This window comes from Haliotis rufescens, unplaced genomic scaffold (genome assembly GCF_023055435.1).
Source record: "Haliotis rufescens isolate VD_foot unplaced genomic scaffold, xgHalRufe1.0.p SCAF_3, whole genome shotgun sequence".
NCBI lineage: Eukaryota > Metazoa > Mollusca > Gastropoda > Lepetellida > Haliotidae > Haliotis > Haliotis rufescens.
The window spans coordinates 66,355,585-66,381,324 of NW_025964001.1; the positions used below are offsets into that span (position 1 = coordinate 66,355,585).

A 25,740-nucleotide genomic window follows, 5' to 3' on the forward strand; every position below is an offset into this window, starting at 1 on the left:
GATGTTTTATATCAAATTTCATATTTTTATTGACCAAGTTTGTTTGTTTGTTCACCAGAATTCGCTGAAGGGATACGTTGTGTTTTTTTTTTAAAGCGCACAACACTCGATAAATCGTTTTTTACACTATGAATCATAAACTATTCTAATCTTTTTTTAAACTCTGAAACGTGCAGCGTAGATTGTGTTAGGTAGGCAGAGCATGTACTGTTGTGTTGGTCATCTACCACCTACGACTCCACCTCGAATAAACCGCTGATCGTCTATAACGCTCATCAATCAACCAACCAACCAAAGGTAGCACTGTAGCGAGGGATCACTGTATCTGCCTTTTTCTTTGGCAATAATTTTCATAATCTTATACCAAGAATATTATACAAATAAATAAAAAGAAAAAAACGGATACAATATTTGTAATAAAGATGTGAGTGAATGTGTGCGAGAGTGAGTGAGTGAGTGAGTTGGGTTGTCAGCCATAAAATGCTTCAAACATTTTATCCATGTAGGGAGTGGACTCTGGGCGTGACAAGCCAACACTTCGCCAAAGATATGCTCATGAATATCGACTGAATGAATAACATAGATTCTACAGGAACATACAGATACATTCCAGCAAGGATGATATGGCCGACAGGTGATGAGATGCCTCAGACAAACATCAGTGCAAGATCGTGGCTCCACCCTGAGTACGAGTCATAATCAGCAGCCATTGTGACCACCCAATCCTCATTCTGGCAGCCAATAGCTGCCTTCCACAATCCACTTAGGGATGCTGCACATGCCTGCGTCCAAATTGCAGACTCCATTAATGATTGATACGCCTACGTCTCTGATCCCATCTGATATAGAAAACAAACAAATAGGTCTCTTTTTTTGTTTTCAAATGTCTTCCCAAACAAAATTTGTTGTCCTGACGCCATAGTCTTCCTCAAACTGAAGTCTGTCGGTAGTTGGATGTGTCTATGATCTTCTTGCCACACATGGCGCAGATTCCCTTCTTATAGGCACAGCCTGCAAAAGAGAAGGTAACCATGGTAACTGTAGTGCTTTCATTACTGGTTTACAGTATCAATGCTCTCTGCGCTTGAGACACATATATATCAGTGTATGTTAGAGTAGAAACAGTTTAGTGAATTCTAATATTTTATTAACCATGTTCACTATGTTTATAATTTGTATCTAAGCCACCTCCAACCCATCTTCCCGAGGCAAGAGCATCCACTAGCCTTGTTATCAAAGTCTTGTTTCCACCCTTGCCCCATCAAGCCCCCTTTCCTTTGCTGAATATGATTGGACGTTCGCACACATCGATAGTCCAATCAGAGAATGTTTCACAAAATCAACATCCACGACTGGAACACCTTCTTATGACAGTGACTTACCACTGCCTGTCTTTGTTGACGAATGTCAATTTCATCATTTAATCCTCCCAACGACTGCCTATGGGATGAAATCGCAAAAGTTTTTGTTATCTGATCAATGAGGTCGTCCCCTATCATGCCTATGGTAGTCGCCATTTTTTGGAAGCTGTACGACATAAGAAAAGTGATCTGATTGGATATCGTGTTTTTATTACAAGAGGTGGCACCAGGGTCAAGCCAAGAAAAGTGTCCTTGATGTGGCATGGGTAGAAACTAGACTTTGGTATAGGCTGGTGGACACGCTTGCCTCGGGAAGATGCCTCAAACCAAAACAAGCAGAGGAAGTAACCGAGTTGAAAAATACCAAAAACATTTCTTGATAAGTATTTGACATCAATATTACCCACAGGAAGAATACTGGTGCAATGATTTTCAGTAATCATCGCCAAGGCTCGGGACAGATATAATAATTGACTCAGGACAGATCATCTGGAATTCTCCATAGCTCACCTCACAGGTGAAACCCTCAATATTCAATATGGAATCACAAGCACCGTCAGTCAGAACATGATGTAAGCACAGGATGTGTTGTGAGAGGGGAGGTGAAATTGGGTTTAACTTCGCGTCCAGAATTATTGCACTTATATAGCGTGTGTGTGTGTGTGTGTGTGGGGGGGGGCTGCTTGTACTAGTCCGGACTGATCAAGATTTATAGTGATAGCTTACTGAGATTTAGCCCCTTAATGCCGAGCGCCAGACAGGGTAACAACAAGTACCATCTTTTAACGTCATTTGGTATGGGATCGAACCCCGGACCTTCCGCTCTCCAGGCGGAAGCTCTACCTCAAGACCACGGAGGCGGTCGTGTCGTGAGAGAATCTGGCTCTTTCAAAGCTGCCATTATACACCTCCAGTGATGTCATCCTATTGTTCTCCAGTCGGGTTAAATCTCATTAACAGGGATCTTATTAATACAAATTACGTTTATAATGTAACGAATAAATGCTTCTCGCTAGATTTTTATTTTGCTTTTGAACACAAAGTAATGAAATGTAAAATCAAATTACAAATGTTTTCTTTATATTCCCGCAGATCGAACACGTATCTGTCTCCCAGTGAGTGTACCACAAGGTTACAGAGGTGCTGATAAATCACAATGCTTTTAAGAATGTATTTTTCAAGTACTTGTATTCTGTCTTGAAATGTCCACATGGTAAAAAGCACTGGATAACATACTCTGCCCCAGAAACCCCATGGGACAAACCATTGGGCACTGGGACCCGTCCAGCCCCGGAATCTCCACCAGGTGACAAGCACACATCTTCATGAGTCAGGGGAGTTAACTGACAGAAAAGTCCAGTTTCCACCCTTGCTGAACTGTAGCGCCACCAGTGGTTATTACAAGTTATGTCCCTTCTATGTCCCTCCTGCTGACCAATCAGATTCCACCTCTCATATCACTTACACTTGCTTCAAACAAAATGGCAGCGTCCTGGGAAGACGATCTGATCGATAATCAAGATCTATATTGTGATAAAACAAGCCTTACTTCATGAAGTGCATCACATCACATGAACACCTTGATTCAAAACATGAATAGATTTGGAAAATATCTGTTGAAGCCAAGTTGGTGGTACACATGCTTGGCAAATCCTGCAATCGACTGAAATCTGAACGTCAGTTTACGAACTGGATATCGATTTCGTTACACAATTTTCATATGGCTATGCATCGACTCGTTAGTCCAGCCAAAATATAACTCCATAATACCAGCCTAGTTCGGCAAGGGTGGAAACTGGACTTTAATCATCAGTTAACTCCCTTGCCTCGGGAAGATGACAAGCATGAAGTACTGGGTACCTATTCTGCCCAGAATTCCAAAACGAAGACATACATGGGCTACTTATGACCAGTTATGCCCTGGAACACCCAGAAGTAGGCAAACATGGGTTCCGTCTGGGAATGTCCACGTGGCTGTGTAACATAGAACCCACCTTGACAGTAGTGAGAGCCAGGCTGGTGGACGAAGGATTTACAGATGCGGCACTTGTCAAATCCTGTAGAATAGGGGTTGAACCTGAAACACAAATCTCCCATCTTACTCGGGGTCTACAAAAACACACATGATTCAAACTAGTGAACTGGATAACTTGCATTGCATGAAAATACTGTTGTACATGTTATTGGACAAGTTCAGAATTGTTTCAAAACAAATTAAGAATGTCTTATTAATGAGCATATCACCATAGATAAATATTCAGGGCACACAATTGTGTAATGCAAGCATACAACATGTACAAATCGAGGATTGACACAATTAATTCACATTGTTCTGTGGGTCGCAAAAAAGTATCGGGGTTTAAATACAAAATGTATCCAAACTGTAGATTGCATGTTACATGTAAGTGACTGTTCTATTCCGTATCAGGGGGTCAATGCAGTGTTCGAAAGAGGTGAGGTGAGGTGAAATTGGGTTTAACGTCGCGTCCAAGATTATTGCACTTATATAGCGACGTGCATGCACGTGTGTGTGTGTGTGGCTGCTTGTACTAGTCCGGACTGATGCCGATTTATAGTGCTAGCCCACTGAGATACCATGCCGCAGTTTAACATGAATACCCCACTCGGACACAGTATACTGACTCCGAGCCGACCAGTCCTTGTTTTAGCCCCTTATTGCCGAGCGCCAGACAGGGTAACAACCAGTACCATCTTTAAACGTCTTTTGGTATGACGTGGCCGGGGATCGAACTCCGGGCGGACGCTCTACCACTAGACCACAGAGGTGGTCTAGTGTTCAAAATAAGCGCCTGCTTATAGGCCCGAGGCAGGTGGAGTACGAGTCGGACCCTTAGCTTCAAATCTGTATGGGTCCTTATGTCCTGCAGTAAATTTACGTGTTGATTTATTTGTTACAAGAGGCTGCAGTTTGTTAATGAGGACCTGAAGATTTAGTCAGGGCCTGAAGCTTCTAAAGTCTGTGGGTCCTGATGGCCGCCTGGCATGTTTTTATTTCGAACACTGGGTCAATGGTGATATTCTTCTTTACGTCCTCATGTAGTGAGTGAGTGAGTTGGGTTTAACGCTGCTTTTAACAGTTTTCCAGTTATAACGCGTACTGGGAGGAAAGCCCGAAGTGATGTAGGTCTCAGACATTTACCACTTCGGTGAAACCCACGAGCACAGCTATGGTGGTGACAAACCTAGAAACATAATTGGGGCAAACCGGGATTCGAACCCACAACCATAGGTTTCTGGCATGCCCAAGTGACGCAACTGTGCACAGCGAATCGCGGCACCTTAGACGACTGTGCCATCCGTGCCCCCACATCCGCATCTAAAAAAGACTTAAGGCGCCTAAGCATGTGCAACAATAAGACAGCATGGATAGATACGGCCACTACTCCAAGACAAGTAACAATCTAGTCTGACTAGGTGTTATATTCCAATATCTAGTTATTTTACATTGCGTCCGGAATGAGCTGACGACTAGTTGGACATGACCAATGGTGATTACCCATGTGACATTTCTATGATTGCATTTCTAGGAAGTCAAGTAAAGTGTTTCACATGTTGGCAGACTCAGACCCCAAAAGTGACTGAAAGTCCCCTGGACTAGGAACTAGACAGAGCAAAGGAAATCACTGAATATTTGTAGTGTCGTTGTAAGGCAAATACTAGACACTGCACCAATACCTTACCGGTAATCTAACAGAAAATATAGCATGGTAGGAAAACAGACATACAAGCAGCTGCTTGGACAGTATGTAAAAGTATCTTCTCTCCTTTTAAACGCTATGAACATAACGAATGAGACAGAGTGCATCTTCCTGAGGCAAGGGAGTTAACTGACAGTAAAGGTCCAGTTTCCACCCTTGCTGAACTAGTCTGGAATTATGGAGTCATATTTTGGCTGGACTAAGGAGTCTAAGACTAGTCTAATAAAAATTGTGTTACAAAATCAACATCCCGTTCGTCAACTGCCATGCAGATTTGGGTTGATTGCAGGATTTGCAAAGCATGTGTACTGCCAACTCGGCGTCAACTTATATTTTCCAAATATTTAATGTTTTTAATCAAGGTGCTTAGTGATGTGATGCACTCCGGGAAGAAGACCCATTTTATTACAACATAGATCTTGATTATCGATCAGAGTGTCTTGACTGGGTGCTGTCATTTTGTTTGAAGCAAATGCAAGTGATAATAGAAGTGGAATCTGATTGGTCAAAAGGAGGGCCATATAAGGAAAATAACTCATAATAGCCAGTGATGGCGGTATGATCGAGCCCAGAAATTCCAGCCTAGTTCTGCAAGGGTGGAAACTGGACTTTAACAGTCAGCTAACTCCCTTGCCTCAAGAAGATGGACAGAAGGGAGCAAGTTGTTCAAAGCATCCATAACAGCTTTCTGAACAATAACCATAATTGCATCCAATATTGGTATAAATCACAACACAGTGAAAACTACGCTTCCTCAATCTAGCCTTATTTACATCATATTATTTGCTTTCATGATTGGAAAATAAATATACTCATGTTATGAACAAATCAATGCATGTGATATGAGCAAAACAAATATTATTGCTTAAACCAATACTTCATTTGACTTTGATGACAGTGTCATGGGAATAGAAGAGGGTTATTCAACCGTGGAATAACACTATAAATAATAAATAGTGATACTATCATGATAGATAATATCATGTGTATCAGCTTATCACACCTCTACAAGTATTTTAGATTCCCTATCAACATACTCAATAACTTTCTCATGAAGATGGTTTCTGTTTTTTATTCACTCTGTTGCCGGAGATAGACACATGTATAACAAATGGTTTGTTTTCCTTGCATGGATCGATGCTCATGATATCAATCACTGGTCTGGTCCAGACTCGATTATTTACAGACTAAAATCATATAGCTGGAATATTGCTGAGTGCGGCGTTAATCAACAAACAAACATGATGTTCACACTTCACACATACATACACACTTACCTGTTTTTCTTTGCTGTCAAAGCTTTGTTCTCCCCTACTTTGCGACCCCCGCCTTCAGTCGTGTTCCGCGCTCCACTCTTCCAGGGATCAGGAGTTATCACCTTCCCCAGCTTCTTCTGGCCTGAAGTCAGTCAGACATTTAATATATACAACATAAGCAGAGCTCCAAATAACTTTTTGAGCAATTGAGTTTTTACTCGACGGTTTCTATTTGAATCGAGTTATTACATTTTTCATTGGGTAACCAATATATTTTCTCATACCTATTCATCCCTCTGTTGAGTTTTCCCCAAATGAGTAAACATTTTAAAATTAAAAAAAAAATGAAATAATTTTGGAGGATAAAATTGTTCTACTCATAGGCTTAACTCAGAAAGAAAACCTCGTAGTTGTGTTTCAGAAATTAGCTCCGTTGTACGCATGCTGAAAAAATGTCATTGGGTATTTACGCGTGCTGCTTATATACTACGGAAACCCCCGAAGTCGGGACTCAAAACCTGCAGCTGACCCTATGCATTAAATGTATTCTATTCATTGTAAAACAGTTCATAGATCAGATCAGATCATATTAATTTATACACACAGATCTTCAGCACTAACTACACATCACATATCACACATTAAAACATGTGAACCCTACTGGAAGATAATACATTGTTTTATCATCCAAAACTGGCTCCCACAGTAGATATCCTTGGGTGAGATCAAGCGATATCTACATTGTAGATATCGCTGCAATGAATTTGCATCACAATGCTTTGCAGACCATTGTGATGTCATTGGTTACAATGACGTTACAATCAAATTACATCACTAATGGATCTGCTACTGTAGCTGTAAGCAGTACATTTTACACTAAGACACTGCTTATTACTGTCTACAAACGGAAAAAGTTGGAAGAATGATGTTGGATGATAAATATAATCTCAACCTTGTGTCTTTTGATATCAAATATATCAACGAGTGTTGATATATTTGATATCAAAAGACACTCGGGTGAGATTCTCTATATAACAACCCCTACTCATATTGGATATTCATTTGTTATTAATAACAACAATATCTTACATGTATACTCTGTACACATCCTGCTCACATTATTATTATTTTTTGTTGTAGCCCTTATGACTTTTTTGTGGCCGTTTTGACTATGGGTTTGTGGACGTTTTGACTTTTGTGTTTTGAGGCCGTTTTGACGACAACCCAGTAAGAACACCGGACTATACAGATAATATTCTGGGCCTTTTCCGCACATACGAACACACTCGCCAGCAGTGTCGAAGAGGAGCGGCCTCGCCTGTTAGTACAGACCTAGAATGTTAGTTACATGTTGTGAGATTCACTCGGAAGGCCCATTCACTGAGAACTAGTCTACAGAAGGATGTTGAGCGAAGTACTGTTCACAAACGACATTGGATCGCAACATGCACAGGATATTCCAACGCCTACTCCAGTCTATTTGCTACCTATTTATGTTACCATTAATCAAACCATATGAACATGAATGTTGTGTTGACACATACGCAAAAGTTCTCAAAAACTAAATGCTTACATTTCTCGCAGACCATTTTGTTATTCACAACTGTTTGTATCGTGAAGCAGTCGCATTTCCGGAAGTGGTAATGTCGTAATATTCTCATAGCGGCCAATGTCGTAAACTAAAACGGATTTTCTTTAGATATGCTTGCATATTTAGACTCTGAAATGAAAATAGATTTTTTTAATTTCGTTGAATTGTCTTATAACATATAATGGAAAAATGTCTGACAATATAATGGAAAGGAGTCCAGAGAATCTCTTTATGTTCAGACCTATGCAGAAGATCTAGACTTGCTAAACTATTATAGACTTGCATGGGTTGTTGGACAGTGGATTTTTAGTGTTTAATAAGGGACTTTACGATTTAGATTTAGAACATATTACAAATTAATACGACAAAGAAAGAAAAAAGCTCATTACGTCCAGTCGTTTTTGCTTTGAACAAATCAGTACCTCTTACAACATTTGTCAACATCAAAAGCAAGCTGCATGGCTGCTGTTCGTTTTCTGAAAGGCAATATTTATCGACCATGGCATCATTTTCACCAGGCGCTGAACTAAGATAATGAACGACCGAATATTTCGACATATTTCAAAAAGGTTTATTAAGGACATGTGTGTTAAGTTATTTTGAGTTAAAATAATAGATCTATTATATAACAAACGTGAACCGCCTCGTTATACATATCATTAGGGTTCTCTGTCAATGTGTTAGCTGATAACCGATCCAGTCATGCTTCTATGTTAATATCTTTATTAAAAATAGACGATATGTACATAATATTTGGCCAAATAACATGTCAGGGATCTGACAAAGTTGATATTTTCACGAAGAAAGTATTTCATCACCAATCACACAATAAATAATCATTTTGCTCCTAAAAGACTGATATCAACAACTTAATTGAAACAATTGTTGATTTGCAAGAAAGTATAATGTTGTTGTTCAAAACTGTCACACTTTTCCAGTTAACAAAATCGAAACTTTCATTTTTATCTCACCTGACTGAAAGTTTCGGTTCGCTACTTTATTTCAGATTCATAAATAGTTTTCACCATTTTCAACAGAGTAATATATTGATCAGTGCAATTTTGGGGGCACGGGAGGCCCAGTCGTCTAAGGCGCCGCGGTTCGCTTGCAGAGTTGCGTCTCTTGGTCACGCCAGAAACCTATGATTGTGGGTTCGAATCCCGGTTCGCCCCGATTATGTTTCTAGGGTTTTCAGCACTATACCCGTGCTCGTGGGTTTCACCGAAGTGGTAAACGTCTGAGACCTGTACCACTTCGGGCTTTCCTTCCACATTGCTGACACGCCGTGATGTAACTGGAATACTGTTAAAAGCGGCGTTAAACCCAACTCACTCACTCACTAAGAGCAATTTCAACATACTTTGGTGACACATTTATTGATACTTAGGAACATACCATACCAAGTTTCATGTCATTGTTCTATACGGAATATAACGGCATCGAATATATTTTTCAGTATGGCTCAGGCTAATGCACACCCCGTGGATTGAGCATGAGTGGTGGTTTCGGGTTTATTGTATGGATTACTTCCGGGTGAGTATTTTACAGCTGCAGACGCAAGAATAACTTCATTTTATTTCCAACCCTGGTGAGATAAAAGGGAACTAAATTAAGCATGTGGCTTATAATTAGTTTTAAAGAATGTTATTCGTTCATCCGTGCTGCGTGAGGTTTACGGCTTTCTGGCCGGAATAATACTGAACAGCGACGTAAATCGCATTCCAATATTCGCCTCGACATCTGTGACGTTTTATCAAGAGTTACGCCCCTTAGACTAGATCTACGCTTCAAGTTTTCTTCGGTAAAAGTTGTTGCTTGTTATTTAACGCCGAAACAAGGACTGGTCGGCTCGGAGTAACGAGTGGAGTATTCATGCTATGCGACGAAATGTCAAAGCTACATGTTAATATTCGCTAAAATTGTTTGTAAACCCTATCTTTAACGAACTGGACAAACGTTACTATAACTAACGAGGTGTGTTTGTTCAAATCCACTGCTAGTTTCCAATCCAGGGAACAATGCTCCAAACCATTCGCCGGGATTCTAAACTGACGTCTGTTTCAGATAGGAGAACGTCATACGCGTAAAACTTGTACATTCTAAGCGAGATGTTCAAATCAACCAAGAGATTCTACCTCCAAAACTGTGTGACTGGATAGTCTTTCGACATTACCATGATAATTTGCAGTGGTGGTACGCGCAATTCGGAATATCGGAAGACACATGTCGCGTCCAATCCGAGTCTCAATATTCCAGAACAGCGCTTGAAAGATGGATGCACTTCTTCGAAGCTGTTCAGCAGCAATATCAACATCTTACACTCTTGTGTAGTTTTTTCTACTGAGGTGATATAACGTGTCCGGATGAAATATTGATTGTTTTTTGTTTAACGCCGCACTCAGCAATATTCAAGCTATATGACGGAGGTCTGTAATAATCGAGTCTGGACCAGACAATCCAGTGATTGACATCATGAGCATCGATCCACGCAATTGAGATACGATGACATACATCAACCAAGTCAGCGAGTCTGACCACCTGATCCTGTTAGTCGTCTCTTACCACAAGCATAGTTTGGTTGTTTTGTTTGTTGTTTAACGTCGCACTCAGCAATATTCCAGCTATATGACGTAGGTCTGTAAATAACCGAGTCTGGACCACACAATCCAGTGATTGAAATTATGAGCATCTATCTACGCAAATGGGATACGGTGACATGTATCAACCAAGTCGGTGAGCCTGACAACCCGATCCCGTTAGTCGCCTCTTACGACAAGCATGGGTTTCCTGAAGACCCATTCTACCCCGAATCTTCACGGGGACGGGCACAGGTTGTTCGGGGGCCAATGGTAAAGAAACTCAGAAAAAGATCCAGTATGACACCACAGTCGCAAACTCTCAGTAATTCTATCCTACATTATAATCCTTGAAAGATTTCAAAAGGAAAAGTGTAAAGAAAAAAGTCCTATAACTAAAATACGAAAATGCAAGCAGCCCTAATATTTCGAACAAATTGTACTACTTGGCAAAATGGTTCACATATATTTCCCCATATATTATATATATTTCAGATGCAATTTAAAGCACATCGGGACATGCGGAATTATACAGTATGATTGAACACATTTAACTGTGTCTTGGGCATATTGTTAGATGTAAGACATATCTAAATAAAAAAAATGTTTCTGAGGGATTCTTTGACGAAGAACTTGAAATCATACGAGCATTCTGATGTTTATAATGTTGCACAATGAAAATAAAGAATTTACACAGATGGAAAAATTCACATTTTAAATCCTATCCAGTTGGATATTTGTACAAGTATCACTTGTCCCCAACTTGTATTTTCATGATTCAACTCACTCACTCAAAGTAACTTAAAGTTCGTTGTATCATCATCATCATCATCATCGTCGTCGTCGTCGTCGTCGTCGTCGTCGTCGTCATCATTATCGTGATCGCCGTCATAGTAACCATTTTAGTGATGTGACCGTTTCACCACGCGATGAAAGTGTCGCCAATTACATAGATATTCACACGTTGGCGGTGTCATTTACGAAATAAGTTAATTAAGGAAAGAAGCACTAAACATGTAGCAGTGCCTAGGCAGGTCTCCCACCAGCCGCTGCATACAACACGGCCCTGTGATCCCCTTGGCCCCGGGGCGGAGCGGGCCCGGGGGTGTTTGTCACATCATTACGGCCTCGCCCGGGCCCCCGGGCCATGACATGGAATTAGCCCTATATCTCCCAGGCCAGGTCAGCTTCGTTTGGAATGATGCTGATACTTGGGGCGGATGATGCACACCTGCTGTACAAACGCTGTTTGTTTGAAGGACGTTTAATACATTCGTGGTTTAATTAATCTAATTAAGATAAGTTTTTCTTCTTCGATTCAACATCTACTGGGTGGGTTGGTAGATCTTGACGGATGCATGTATCGGAGTAAACTATCCGATGTTGATGAGATTGTGAAGGTGGGGTAAGTTTATGACACATGGGTGCATCCATACATTCCATTACCGTACAAAAGACGCTTATCCTAAGCGTTGGGCATGCATCCTCCAAATCCTTTATTTCAACATGAATAGAAGAGGCGCGCATCCATCACAGAAACAGAAGAGGCGCGCAACCTCTAAATCCTTTATTTCAACATGAATAGAAGAGGCGATCATCCTCCAAATCCTTTATTTCAACATGAATAGAAGAGGCACGCATCCTCCAAATCCTTTATTTCAACATGAATAGAAGAGGCGCGCATCTTTCAAATCCTTATTTCAACGTGAATAGAAGAGGCGCGCATCCATCACAGAAACAGAAGAGGCACGCATCCTCCAAATCCTTTATTTCAACATGAATAGAAGAGGCGCGCATCTTTCAAATCCTTATTTCAACGTGAATAGAAGAGGCGCGCATCCATCACAGAAACAGAAGAGGTGCGCATCCTCCAAATCCTTTATTTCAACATGAATAGAAGAGTCGCGCATCCTTCAAATCCTTTATTTCAACAGGAACAGATGAGGTGCGCATCCTTCAAATCCTTTATTTCAACATGAATAGAAGAGGTGCGCATCCTCCAAATCCTTTATTTCAACAGGAACAGAAGAGGTGCGCATCCTCCAAATCCTTGATTTCAACATGAGGTGAGGTGAGGTGAAATTGGGTTTAACGTCGCGTCCACGATTATTGCACTTATATAGCGACGTGCATGCACGTGTGTGTGTGTGTGTGGCTGCTTGTACTAGTCCGGACTGATGCCGATTTATAGTGCTAGCTCACTGAGATACCATGCCGCAGTTTAACATGAATACCCCACTCAGACACAGTATACTGACTCCGAGCCGACCAGTCCTTGTTTTAGCCTCTTAATGCCGAGCGCCAGACAGGGTTACAACAAGTACCATCTTTTAACGTCTTTTGGTATGACGCGGCCGGGGATTGAACCCCGGACCTTCCGCTCTCCAGGCGGACGCTCTACCACTAGACCACGGAGGCGGTCGATTTCAACATGAACATAAGAGGTGCATCCACCCAATCCTTGATTTCAACAGGAACAGAAGAGGTGCGCATCGACCTAATCCTTTATTTCAACCTGAATAGAAGTGGCGTGCATCCACCTTAATCCTTTATTTTAACATGAGCATACAAAACGCGAGCCGTGCCATCATTTACCACTTTGAAACCTCGTCTCTGTGAAAGCAACGGAAGATTAACGTTGGAAATGACAAATATTACAGCACGTGATACCAGATACGAAATATTATCGGGAAATACCCCCATGCTCGGGGCTGCTGGTATCTCAACCCCCGGCCGAAATGTCAGCGATGTGCCACTTCACTAATTGGCTTTCCCCTCCAGGAACGGAGATTGTGGCGTTAATGAAGATTCCAGTGAGATCGTCAGTAAACCTCATTGCTTTACCATTCCTCGCTGATCTGACAATGAGGTCACTGGGCCGATATTGTCTCCATGACCTCCAGTGAACCACCACGTGCCTGCATTGAATCAAAGTTCACCGAATAAACATGGTAATTAGTTGATGCGATGCCGCCATGTTTGTGTCGTGGACGGGAGTGTGACATGGTATTCATCGTAGTACAAGTATTTGTCGTAGTTGTAGAAGTATTAGTAGCTTTAGTAAAAATATTTGTCGTAATTGTAGAAGTATTTGTCGTAATTGTAAAAGTATTTGTCGTAACTGTAGAAGTATTTATCGTTACTGTAAAATTATTTGTCGTAGTTGTAGTAGTATTCATCATAGCTGTAGAAGTATTCGGCGTAGTTGTAGAAGTATCACTCGTAGTTGTAGAAGTATTCGTCGTAGTTGAATATTGAATACGTTTTCGTCGTAGTTGCAGAAGAATTCGTCATAGTACATAGTACATTGTCGTAGTTGGAGAAGTTTTTGTCGTAGTAGTATTCGTCATAGTTTAAGAAGTATTCGTCGTAGTTGTAGAAGTATTCGTCGTGGTAGTGGTAGAAATATTCGTTTTAGAAGTATTTGTCGTAGTTGTAGTAGTATTCGTCGCAGTACATGTGTTTGTCGTGGTAGAAATATTCGTCGTAGTTGTAGAAGTGTTTGTCGTAGTAGTAGGAGTATTAGTTGTATTAGTTAAAATATTTGTAGTAGTTGTAGAGGTACTGGTCGTAGTTGCAGTAGAAGTATTAGTCGTAGTAGAAGAATATGTGTCGTAGTGGTAATAGTATTCGTCATGGTAGTGGTAGAAATATTCGTTGTAGAAGTATTTGTCGTAGTACATGTATTTGTCGTGGTAGAAATATTCGTCGTAGTTGTAGAAGTATTAGTCGTAGTAGTAGTAGTAGAAGTATTAGTCGTAGTGGTAGTAGTATTCGTCGTTGTTGTAGAAGTTTTTGTCTCAGTAGTGGAAGTACAGGTCGCAGTGGTAGAGTAGAAATATTCGTGGTAGTCAGAGCTTTAGAAGCATCAACCGCAGTTGTAAGTCGCAGAAGAGGTCGCAGTCGTCGATGTTGCAATGTATGCCTTGTGTATCACGGAGTGGGTCGTTGCTCATGTTATCAACCACTGGTTTGCCTGGCACAGGCTTGTATATTTCCGGTCATCGTGATAGTCTACTTCGTAAAACATTCTCCACTCAATCACATTGATTGTTAGAAATAAAACACTAAGGTCGCCTTGTTGAACAGAGCCAAGGTTATTTCAGTCTTGAGTTCAGACAATCAGACTCAAGTGCTGACGAGTTGCAACACAAAATCCTACTGGAGGCACGAACCCTTCACCTTGATCATGTTCTGGTTGGGACGACAGCCACATGTTGTCAGTCGATACCGGCCTTCAGTAGGAATGACACGTGGCGAACGTCACACACCATACACTTCCTTAATTGAAAATGACTACACTGGATTTGAAAACGGTTTGTCACGGTGACCCCGAAGAGAAATTCGTTTGGCTTCAGAGAAGAGAAGAAGGGGCGTTAAAATGGATCATACGGAATCTTGGTTGGTTGGTTGGTTGGTTGGTTGGTTTGTTGTTAAACGCCGCACTCAGCAATATTCCAGCTTGGTATCCACGCACACCGGTATTGAATGGGAAGAGAGTAGATCACATTACCAAGACTCACGCGGATTATCATAACTGATTGCTTTGTTTGTTTGTTGTTTTACGCCGCACTCAGCAATATTCCAGCGATATGACAGCGGTCTGTAAATAATCGAGTCTGGACCTGACAATCCAGTGATTGACATCATGAGCATCCATCCGCGCAGTTGGGATACGATGACATGCATCAAGCAAGTCAGCGAGCCTGACCACCCGATCCCGTTAGTCGCCTCTTACGATAAGCATAATCGTCTTTTATGTCAAGCATGGGTTGCTGAAGACCTATTCTAACCCGGATCTTCACGGGTCCGTGGCTGCTTCGAACCAGTTTACATGTTACACGTCTTCGATGGCAGTTGGGTCTAATACCCGATCAAAAAATAGTAAGGATGGTTTTTTTTAAAGACAATAGAGAGAATTGAATGTCACGATATGTTTCAATGTGGTCATCACGGCTTTGGTTTGGACGCTGCACTGGCGTCTACGTTCTTGCCTACTCCTGTCAGGACAAGACTGGTGATTCAAGTGGTCATGAATGCGATAGCACTTTTCCATTTGGTGAAGTGAGGTGAAATGGGGTTAAAGGTCGCTTCCAAGATTATTACACTTAAATTGCGACGTGCATGTACGTGCGCGTGTGTGTGTGTGTGTGTGGGGGGGGGGGGGGGGGGGGGGGGGCTGCTTGTACTAGTCCGGACTGATGCCGATTTTATAGAACTAGCCCTCTGAGATACCATGCCACAGTTTAACATGTATGCCCCACTCAGACACAGTATACTGACTCCGAGCCGACCAGTCCTTGTTTTAGCCCCTTAATGCCGAGCGCCAGGCAGGGTAACAACAAGTACCATATTTTAACGTCTTTTGTTATGACGTGTCCGGGGATCGAACCCCCGACATTCCTCTCTCCGGGTGATCGCTCTACCACTAGACCACGGAGGAGGTCTATTTCATTTGGGACCACATGCGCCATTCCATAACAAAGGCCTTCGTTCGGCTTACGGAGTGTCACGAAAGAAGCGTTATGAAAATATAATAATTATAGGTGTCTACCCCAAGGTCACATTCATCACCTCCAATCCCCGGCCGCGTCATACCCAACGACGTTAAAAGATGGTACTTGTTTTTACCCTGTCTGGCGCTCGGCATTAAGGGGCTAAAACAAGGACTGGTCGGCTCGGAGTCAGTATACTGTGTCTGAGTGGGGTATTCATGTTAAACTGCGGCATGGTATCTCAGTGTGCTAGCGGGGCGGTCGGGTAGCCTAGTGGTTAAAGCGTTCGCTCATCACGCCGAAGACCCGGGTTCGATTCCCGACATGGGTACAATGTGTGAAGCCCATTTCTGGTGTCCCCCGCCGTGATATCGCTGGAATATTGCTAAAAGCGGCGTAAAACATACTCACTCACTCACTCACTCAGTGTGCTAGCACTATAAATCGGCATCAGTCCGGACTAGTACAAACAGCCACACACACACACACGTGCATGCACCTCGCTATATAAGTGCAATAATCTTGGACGCGACGTTAAACCCCATTTCACCCCACCTCACCTCATCACCTCCAAACCCGTGAAGATCCGGGGTAGAATAGGTCTTCAGCAACCCATGCTTGCCGTAATAAGGCGACTATGCTTGTCGTAAGAGGCGACTAACGGGATCGGGTGGTCAGTTTCGCTGACTTGGTTGAAGCATGTCATCGATCCCAATTGCGTTGATCGATGCTCATGATATCAATCACTGGATTGTCTGGTCCAGACTCGATTATTTACAGACCGCCGTCATATAGCTGGGGTATACAAACCAACCAAACCAATCATCACCACTCCAACCGAAAAACTTAGCATCATCCAAAACAACCATAATAATCATAACTTTTTGATGCGATCATCGACAGCTTCCAGACAGCACCGGACCATCCACCAATGGAGACCGTCAGAGGCAAGGGGCTGATAACGATTGTATTCAAATGCATATCAAAGCCCGACATTGATAAGCCCGAACAGACGCACACGCATTCGAGCAATGGCCACGCATACTGTACGCAAAATTACGCATAATCGCATCCTTTCATGCCAAGAAGTTTTATACCTGTGGAAACCAAACGATTGAAGGTATGCCTAATGATATAAAGCGACTGAATTCACCCCAGCACATCAAGTACTTTCTAAATTACAGCATAATGCCTTCAACCCCCCTTTCCAATCATTTCAAGTCCTGCAATCACCATGGGCAGATCCAGTTCATTACTGGAATTGTTCTCCATTTCAGGACTTGATCTTGTAATCAAAATGGCGGCGCTTGTCGTCTGCTCGCCTGTTTGGTGTGTTGACTTTAATAGAATTCCCGCCGAGGCTGATCTAAAGCAAATATTTGAGGACATGCGGATCTGTCAAAACTATGTTCAACTAATCAAACGGATAAAGAACAAAACAGTAAGAAAAGCCATGCATTGTGTTTTTTAAGGTTTTATTTGCCCTTTCGTATGGCGATTTTGATTTCGATATCACATGAATTTGCATTCAGAATAATATTTATTCTACCCAGGAAGCGTGTATACTTTCGGACACAATCAGACGGATAGAATTACGTCTCTGGTGATGATTTGAAACGGACACCGGCATCTGATGGGCAAACACACGGTGGAAATCCGATTGACATATACAACGCATCATCTCCAATTCACAATTACGGTTATGTATAGATGTGTGCTTTTTATGCAACGAAAACAATTTCGAACGTATTTAGTGCATTATAATGCATTAAACATCCTCTGATCTTCCCGTCATCGTAATCTCGCACTCCCCAAAAGCATAATACAAATATTTCATGCCCATTAGGACCATTCTCCTGACGCGCATCAAAACGCTATGAAAATACCAATGATTATTTAATTCAGCATCGCTGGTTTAAAAGTACAGTAAACTACGTTTATAACTAACACGCTTATAACGAACTGTTGTTTTTGGTTCCGGTCATTTGCGATAACCTTTAGTTGAAACGCTTATAACGAACTACGGATATAACGAACACATTTTTTTTATCCCTTTGAGTTCGTTATAACCGTAGTTTATTGTATTGTTTGCTTTTTTTACGCCGTACTCAGCAATTCCAGCTGTCATACGAGGATCTGTAAATAATCGAGACTAGACAATCCAATGATTGACATCATGAGCATCGATCTACTCAATTTGGAAGCATTAACAAGCATGGGTTGCTGAAGACAAGTTCAAACCCGGATCTTCACGGGTGGTTTTATAAGTAGCGAACTACTGAAAGTTTTCACATTCGAGTTCAGGTGAACCAAATGTTCAGGTGAGCTTGTGACGTGCACTCGGTACGGGTCCCGGGTGAGAATATAGGCACCGGCAACCTTTGCTTGTAAGAGGCGTCTAAATGGCCCGGGCGGTTAGGACCGGCGACTTGTTGATGTATGTCAACGTATCTGAATTGCGTTGCTCGGTGGTCATATCAATCACTGGATTGTCTGGATTGCCCAGACTCGACTATTTACAGATTGCCGTCAAACAGCTGGAATATCGGCGTTAAACAATATTTCATAAATATACCTTGTGTAATATATGTATGCCTTATTTTATCCGGACCCGTGAAGATCCGGGGTAGAATAGGTCTTCAGCAACCCATGCTTGCCGTAAAAGGCGACCATGCTTGTCGTAAGAGGCGACTAACGGGATCGGGTGGTCAGGCTCGCTGACTTGGTTGATACCTGTCATTGATCCCAATTACTTGGAAGATCCGGTGTTGAATAGGTCTTCAGCAACCCATGCTTGCCGTAAAAGTCGACCATGCTTGTCGTAAGAGGCGTCGAACGGGATCGGGTGGTCAGGCTCGCTGACTTGCTTGATGCATGTCATCGTATCTCAATTACGTGGATCGATGCTCATGATGTCAATCATTGGATTGTCAGGTCCAGACTAGGATATTTACAGATCGCCGTCATATAGCTAGAATATTGCCGAGTGTGGCGTTAAACAAAAACAAAACAAAACAAACAATCAATATTTCACCTTGACACGTTATATCACCTCAGTAGAAGAAACTACACAAGAATGTAAGATGTTGATATTGATGCTGGACAGCTCTGCAAGAAGTGCATTCATCTTTCAAGCGCTGTTCTGGAATATTGAGACTTTGATTGGACGCGACATCTGTCTTCCGATATTCAGAATTGCGCGTACCACCACTGCAAATTATCATGGTAATGTCGAAAGACTATCCAGTCACACGGATTTGGAGGTAGAATATCTTGGTTGATTTGAACATCTCGCTTAGAATGTACAAGTTTTACGCCTATGACGTTCTCCTATCTGAAACAGACGTCAGTTTAGAAACCCAGCGAATGGTTTGGAGCATTGTTCACTGGATTGGAAACTAGCAGTGGATTGGAACAAACACACCTCGTTAGTTATAGTAACGTTTGTCCAGTTCGTTAAAGACAAGTTTACAAATAATTTTAGCGAATATTAACATGTAGCTTTGACATTTCGTCGCATAGCATGATTTCTCCACTCGACCAGTCCTTGTTTCCCCTTAAACGTCAGGCAGACGTTTTTGATGCACTAAAGTGCTGAAAATAATGACCCTCCCTACGCTTGTCATATTTTAGAAATGTCAACCAAATATGTGTCAAATTGAGCTAGCGTTACCTACTGGTTGTGGTCCTGTTGTAGGCAGGTGACTCTGCTTGTCGTAAAAGGCGACTAACGGGACCGGGTGGTCAGGCTCGCTAACTTGGTTGATGCATGTCATCGATCCCAATTGCGTGGATCGATGCTCATGATATTAATCACTGGATTGTCAGGTCCAGACTCGATTATTTACAGACCGCCGTCATATAGCTGGGATATTGCTGAGTGCGGCGTTAATCAACAAACCAACCAAACCAAACCAAACCTGTTGTAGGCGTTCGTCCATCTCATTCGTGACAGGTTCTATTGGGGAGAGGTCTGGAGAAAATAAAACGGCAGTAAAGCAGTGTTATGCTGCCTCAAAAAGTCTGTTACAACACGTGCAAAACGTGGGCGGGCATTATCCTGCTGCAACGTCACGTTACGTCTCTGCAGTTGGCAAAAGGGTAGAACGTGATCGGGAACGATTTCGTCCCGGTAACGTAAGCCATTCAAATTACAGTTAACTACGGTTATAACGAACACGCTTATAACGAACTGACGGATATAACGAATTTACTTTTTTGGTCCCGACTATTTGCTGTAGTTATACTGTATGTATGCTTATAACGAACTACGGTTATAACGAACTAAAATTAGTAGTCCCTTTGAGTTCGTTATAACCGTACTTTACTGTACTGATGTGTTGTGTTCTCCCATGAGTTGTGATGCCACCCCATACCATTACACTCCACCCCAAACTGACGTCGTTGAGTAACGCAAGCGTCGCTGAAACCTTCTCCTGAACGCCTGTACGACCCTTGCACGACCATCAGAGTTGTCCAGATGAAACCTGGACTCATCTGTAAACAGGAAATTGTCCCAGTCGTGTTTCTGAATCTCAGATGCTGTTTACACCAAGCTGGGCGTACCTATATGTGATGTGGAAGCAACATTTGGCGTGTCGCTGGACGTCGGGGCGCATGTTGTGTTCCCTCAAGCGGTAACGTAGGGTTCTGCCACTCATTGGTCTCAATCCAGGAAATGTCCGAACTTTTGCAGTTTGGTGTCGATTCCGTCGATGCACCAACCGAATATGGTTGTCTTGTTGACGTGACGTCACACGTGGACGACCGGCCCGTCGCAAGTAATGAGTGTTGCCCTGCTGTAGATAACGTCTCCAGAGAGATAGTATTTTGTTTCGGTGAACATCAAAGTGTCTGGCAGCTTCGTTTGCGCCATCTCCGTTTGCAGCATACCCACAGCGCGGGGACGTTGATTTTCAATAAGCCTTGAAATTGCGTAAGCGTTATTTACAGTTAAACAAAAGTGTTTTAGAGCACCTAATAGCTAAACAATCATTGTGTGCTGTTCACATCCAAAAACCACGTATAGGAGTATCACATACCACCCAACATCCAAAGTGTGCGCCGTGCATGAACATGCACGTGCTCATTGTGAATCACGACCTTAAAGTCGAGATGTCTTCGTGAATATGTATTCAAAAGTGCATTATTAAATTTCAGAATAGGTATATTTTTATTTAACTTTATATGAAGCACAGTTACTTGTTGTATATATAAAGAATGGTCTTAGGTGTTTCCAGGCTGCCGTCATATTATTGAGTGCAGCGTTAAACAACGAACAAACGAAGATATACAATAAACTACGGTTATAACGAACACGCTTATAACGAACTAACGGATATAACGAACTAACTTTTTAGTCCCGACTATATGCTGTAGCTGTGCTGTATATATGCTTATAACGAATTACGGTTATAACGAACTAAAATTAGTAGTCCCTTCGAGTTCGTTATAACCGTAGTTTACTGTATTACATATTGCGTTGTTTTACGAGGTGTGCGGAGACAGACAAAAGCAGTGTACATAACCCACAACTATATTAGATATAGAGGCTATAGCAGCCCCATGCGAATGAGTTAGTGAGTGAGTATGGTTTTAGTCCGCTTTTAGCAATATTCCAGCAATATCACGGCGGGGGACACCAGAAATAGGCTTCACACATTGTACCCATGTCGGAAATCGAACCCGGGTCTTCGGCGTGACGAGCGAACGCTTTAACCACTAGGCTACCCCACCGCCCCCATACGAATGATCTGACATGAACATAAACTGCCGGGCATAAGAAAGTATACACTTAAAAACCAGACTTGACCAAAAATTACAAACTGTATTAAAGCGTTTCCCGAAAGCTCTATCTTTTGGGGATATAAAAATGAAAGATACATCTATATAAATATTGTATCTGATGTATACCGTGGTCAAAACAACGAAACCGACGTGCAAAAGAAAGTACACACTTGAAAATTGGGTTTTACCAAAACATTACAAACGTTATTAAGACGTTTCTTGGTTGAAAACAGTCGCCGAAACACCGCAACCGTAAGGCCCAAAACACTTGGATACATACCCGCATCAAATACATCACTATTGATAACCATTTCTAGTTTCATGTCTATACATTATATAGGGGTCGTCTTAGGCGCCGCGATTCGCTGTGTAGAGTTGTGTCCCTTGGGCACACCAGAAACCTATGATTGTGGGTTCGAATCCCGGTTCGCCCCAATTATGTTTCTATGTTTGTCAGCACCATACCCCTGCTTGTGGGTTTCACCGAAGTGGTAAACGTCTGAGACTTGCATCACTTGGGGCTTTCCTCCCACATTAAGCTGACACGCCGTGATATAACTGGAATACTGTTAAAAGCGGCGTTAAACACAACTCAATCACTCACTCACTCACTATATATTATATAGACGGGGTGTATACTTTCTTTTGCCCGGCAGTTCACAATACATGAATATTATATGTAAACTATTGATTAACGACAACATTATGTAAATTATACAGACAGAAGGGCGTTGTATTCCGACTATGCGTGCAATGTGTGAAGCTAGTTTGGGTGCACCCGTCGAGAAAAGGACGGAATAATGCTTAAATCGGCGTAAAACCAAGCTAACAGAGCCACAAAGCGAAACACAATGGAAAAAATAAACTACTTGTTCTTTACAATACGGTCGGGTAGCCTAGTAGTTAAAGCATTCGCTCGTCACGCCGAAGACCCGGGTTCAATTCCGACATGGGTACAATGTGTGAAGAACATTTCTGGTGTCACCCACCGTGATATTGCTGGAATATTGCTAAAAGCGGCGTAAAACCATACTCACCCACCCACTTTACAATACGTTATACATTATTATTCTATATTTCTTCAAAAGAAATACACTGGCCAAAAAAAGAAACGCATAACAGAATAATCAGTGTTTCATTACATGTTTAATGAAATAGGATTACACAATAAATAATGAAGATACAACAACCAAATTTTACACAGGATGAGGCACATGTTTCTTACACTACAAACAGTCTTTTAACGTTCTAACGGACGTCTGTGTCTGTGATGGCACTGTGCCAAAGTCAGTACCGGGTGTAACCACCACGAGCATCGATCACAGCTCTGCACCGCCTGGGCATGGACTGTATGAGTCGTCGAATCTGGCGTTGTGGAATCCTTCTCCACTCATCCTGCAATGCATGGTTCAGCTGTTGAAGCGTCTGTGGTTGAGGCTGTCGGCGTCGTACACGTCTGTCTAGCAGATCCCACAAATGTTCAATGGGGTTTAGATCAGGCGATTTGGAGGGCCATGGCAGCACAGTAACGTTGTTGTGGGCAAGATAATCCACGGTAACACGTGCAGTGTGCGGTCTTGTATTGTCTTGCTCGAAAATCTCTTTTCTGACGTCAATGGCGGGAATAAGGTGACGTTGAAGGATTTCATCACGGTAGCGTACAGCCTGCACGTGCACCAGATCTGTCCTACAATTCACGGATATGCCTGCACACATCATGACACTTCCACCGCCGTATCGGTCGACTTCATGAATACAGTGTCGAGTGTAGCGTTGGTTTCCCCGTCTGCAGACACGCATCCTACCATCATGGCGATACAGCTTGAACCGCGACTCATCACTGAACCATATCTTTCTCCAGTGCACTATGGTCCATGGTCGAACATTTCTGCTCCATTGCAGACGTGCACGACGATGATGTTGCCGCAGAACGGGCGCTGTATATGGTCTCATTGGCCGTATCCCATGCCATCTTAGACGATTTCTGATGGTTTGCGCTGAGACTCTACGAAGACCAGGAACATTGTCAGCTGTGTATGCTGCACTGATTGTCCGGTTGCGAAGATGCAACACCCGGATGAAGCGGTCCTGCGCCGCAGTTGTGACCCTGGGTTTTCCACTTCTTGGTCGATCTCTTGTAGAGTTGTTGAGTCTGTAGCGCTGCCACAGACGATAAATGGTACTCTGCCTCACGTTAAAGTGCCTGGCTACTGATGTCTGACTTTCTCCAGCTTCCAGACGTCCAATGGCTCTGTTTCTACAGTCTTCATTCAGTCTTGGCATCATGAAAGTCACGTATACAGAACATCGGAGAGTGATTCGCAGCAGGACTGCCAATTTTTTATATCCATCGGTATAAAGGTTAAGTAGCAATATTTGCACGTGCAGCATGCTTACAGCTTTTTCTCCATGAAATTTCTCCCAGTTTGGATTCAAGATGCTGTATTTTGGCGACAAGTCACCAAATGTTGTGTTCGGGTGCAATAAGTTAGTGTAAGGTCAATATTCATAGTAAGCAATGACATTTATATTGAATTTCAAGCCTTCGTCTTTAATAACAGTCAAGTTTGAAAAACAGATTTCAGCTATGCGTTTCTTACAAGGTGTGGTTCTTCTGTACACTAGAGATGAAATCAAACCACCGCCGGAAAAAACTAAAGAGTGCTATGACAGAAAAAAAAGGAATTAAAAAGTTTTTTTGACAATATTCAGGAATGGTTTCCTGGGTTCGCTGGCTACATCACAGTGTGTTGATGAAGAGGGGATATCAATCTTCCTATAGTCTCGACACACTTACTGCTGAGAAAACTGTTTTTCTTACGTTTTCATTTTCATTTCTACTCGGCTTAATGGGAAATTCCGAGGAAATCGCGTGATTAAACCTTGGGTCGTGAAATTTTAATAAAAAACCCGGAAAAAGTGTAACGTCAGAGTTTTTTTTGTGAGGTGCGTGAATAGTTTTAAATTAAGGAAGAAAGTCTGTGGCATACCTGACATACACAATGCTTCAATTAGAGTGCCGTGAAACTAATAATAACGTGTATTCAGAAAATGAAGAAAGGGAAATAAACCCTTTTATTTATTGATTTCTTACGCGAAACAATCGTTTCAGTTCCGTAATGGGTTTTTTCTTAGCGTTGAATCCAAGGTTTTTAGAGCTGTTTCGTCAAACGGTAGACGAAGACGATATAAACATTGTCAGTAATACATCGTAGCCGTAGTGGCACAGGGGTTGAGTTCAGTTCTGAGCTTCACATATAGGCAATTACGTTATAGTAAAATCGTTATGTATTGACATTACATGATGTCAGGACCCGTGAATATCCGGGGTAGACTAGGTCTCCAGCAACCCATGCTTGCCATAAAAGGGGACTATGCTTGTCGTAAAAGGCGACTAACGGGATCAGGTGGTCAGGCTCGCTGACTTGGTGGATGCATGTCATCGTATCCCAATTACGTGGATTGATGCCCATGCTGTCAATCACTGGATTGTCTGGTCCAGACTCGATTATTTACAGACCGTCGTCATATAGCTGGAATATTTTGCTGAGTGCGGCGTTAAACAACAAACAAACAAACAAAACATGATGTCAGAGAGGTATATCCACAAACAAATGAGTCAAATAAGCAAATTGCTTCGCCGTGACAGGACAGTGAACGAAGCAGGGATCTGCGACTATTCGGAAAATTGCCAAACTTGGGGAACTTGCCGAAAAAGAGCTTAACACCAAAAGCAATCCATGAAGATATGAGTACAGCGAACGGGAAGGTTGTCCCTTCTTAAGCCACCGCAAAGACCCTGGCAGCAGAGTTTAAACGTGACAGGGAGAGCCTTGAGATCACTCCCGACCTGTGATGTCAGCAACACCAAAAAAAATCCCTAGTATCCACGATATGGTGATGACCGACCGGCGACCAGCGTCCATCTTTCCGAGGCAAGGGAGTTAACGGACTG

General features: G+C 42.3%; 1 protein-coding gene across 1 annotated transcript; it reads right to left on the reverse strand.

The window, feature by feature from the left end:
• Nucleotides 1-876: 876 nt before the first annotated feature.
• On the reverse strand, nt 877-7,958 carry LOC124151489 (cysteine-rich PDZ-binding protein-like). Its single transcript, XM_046523979.2, has 4 exons — nt 7,910-7,958; nt 6,358-6,478; nt 3,356-3,438; nt 877-1,011 (listed from the first exon to the last, which is right to left on the reverse strand). The coding sequence occupies exons 1-4, from the start codon at nt 7,923-7,925 to the stop codon at nt 929-931; spliced, it is 303 nt and encodes a 100-aa protein (XP_046379935.1). The 5' UTR covers nt 7,926-7,958; the 3' UTR covers nt 877-928.
• Nucleotides 7,959-25,740: the final 17,782 nt, after the last annotated feature.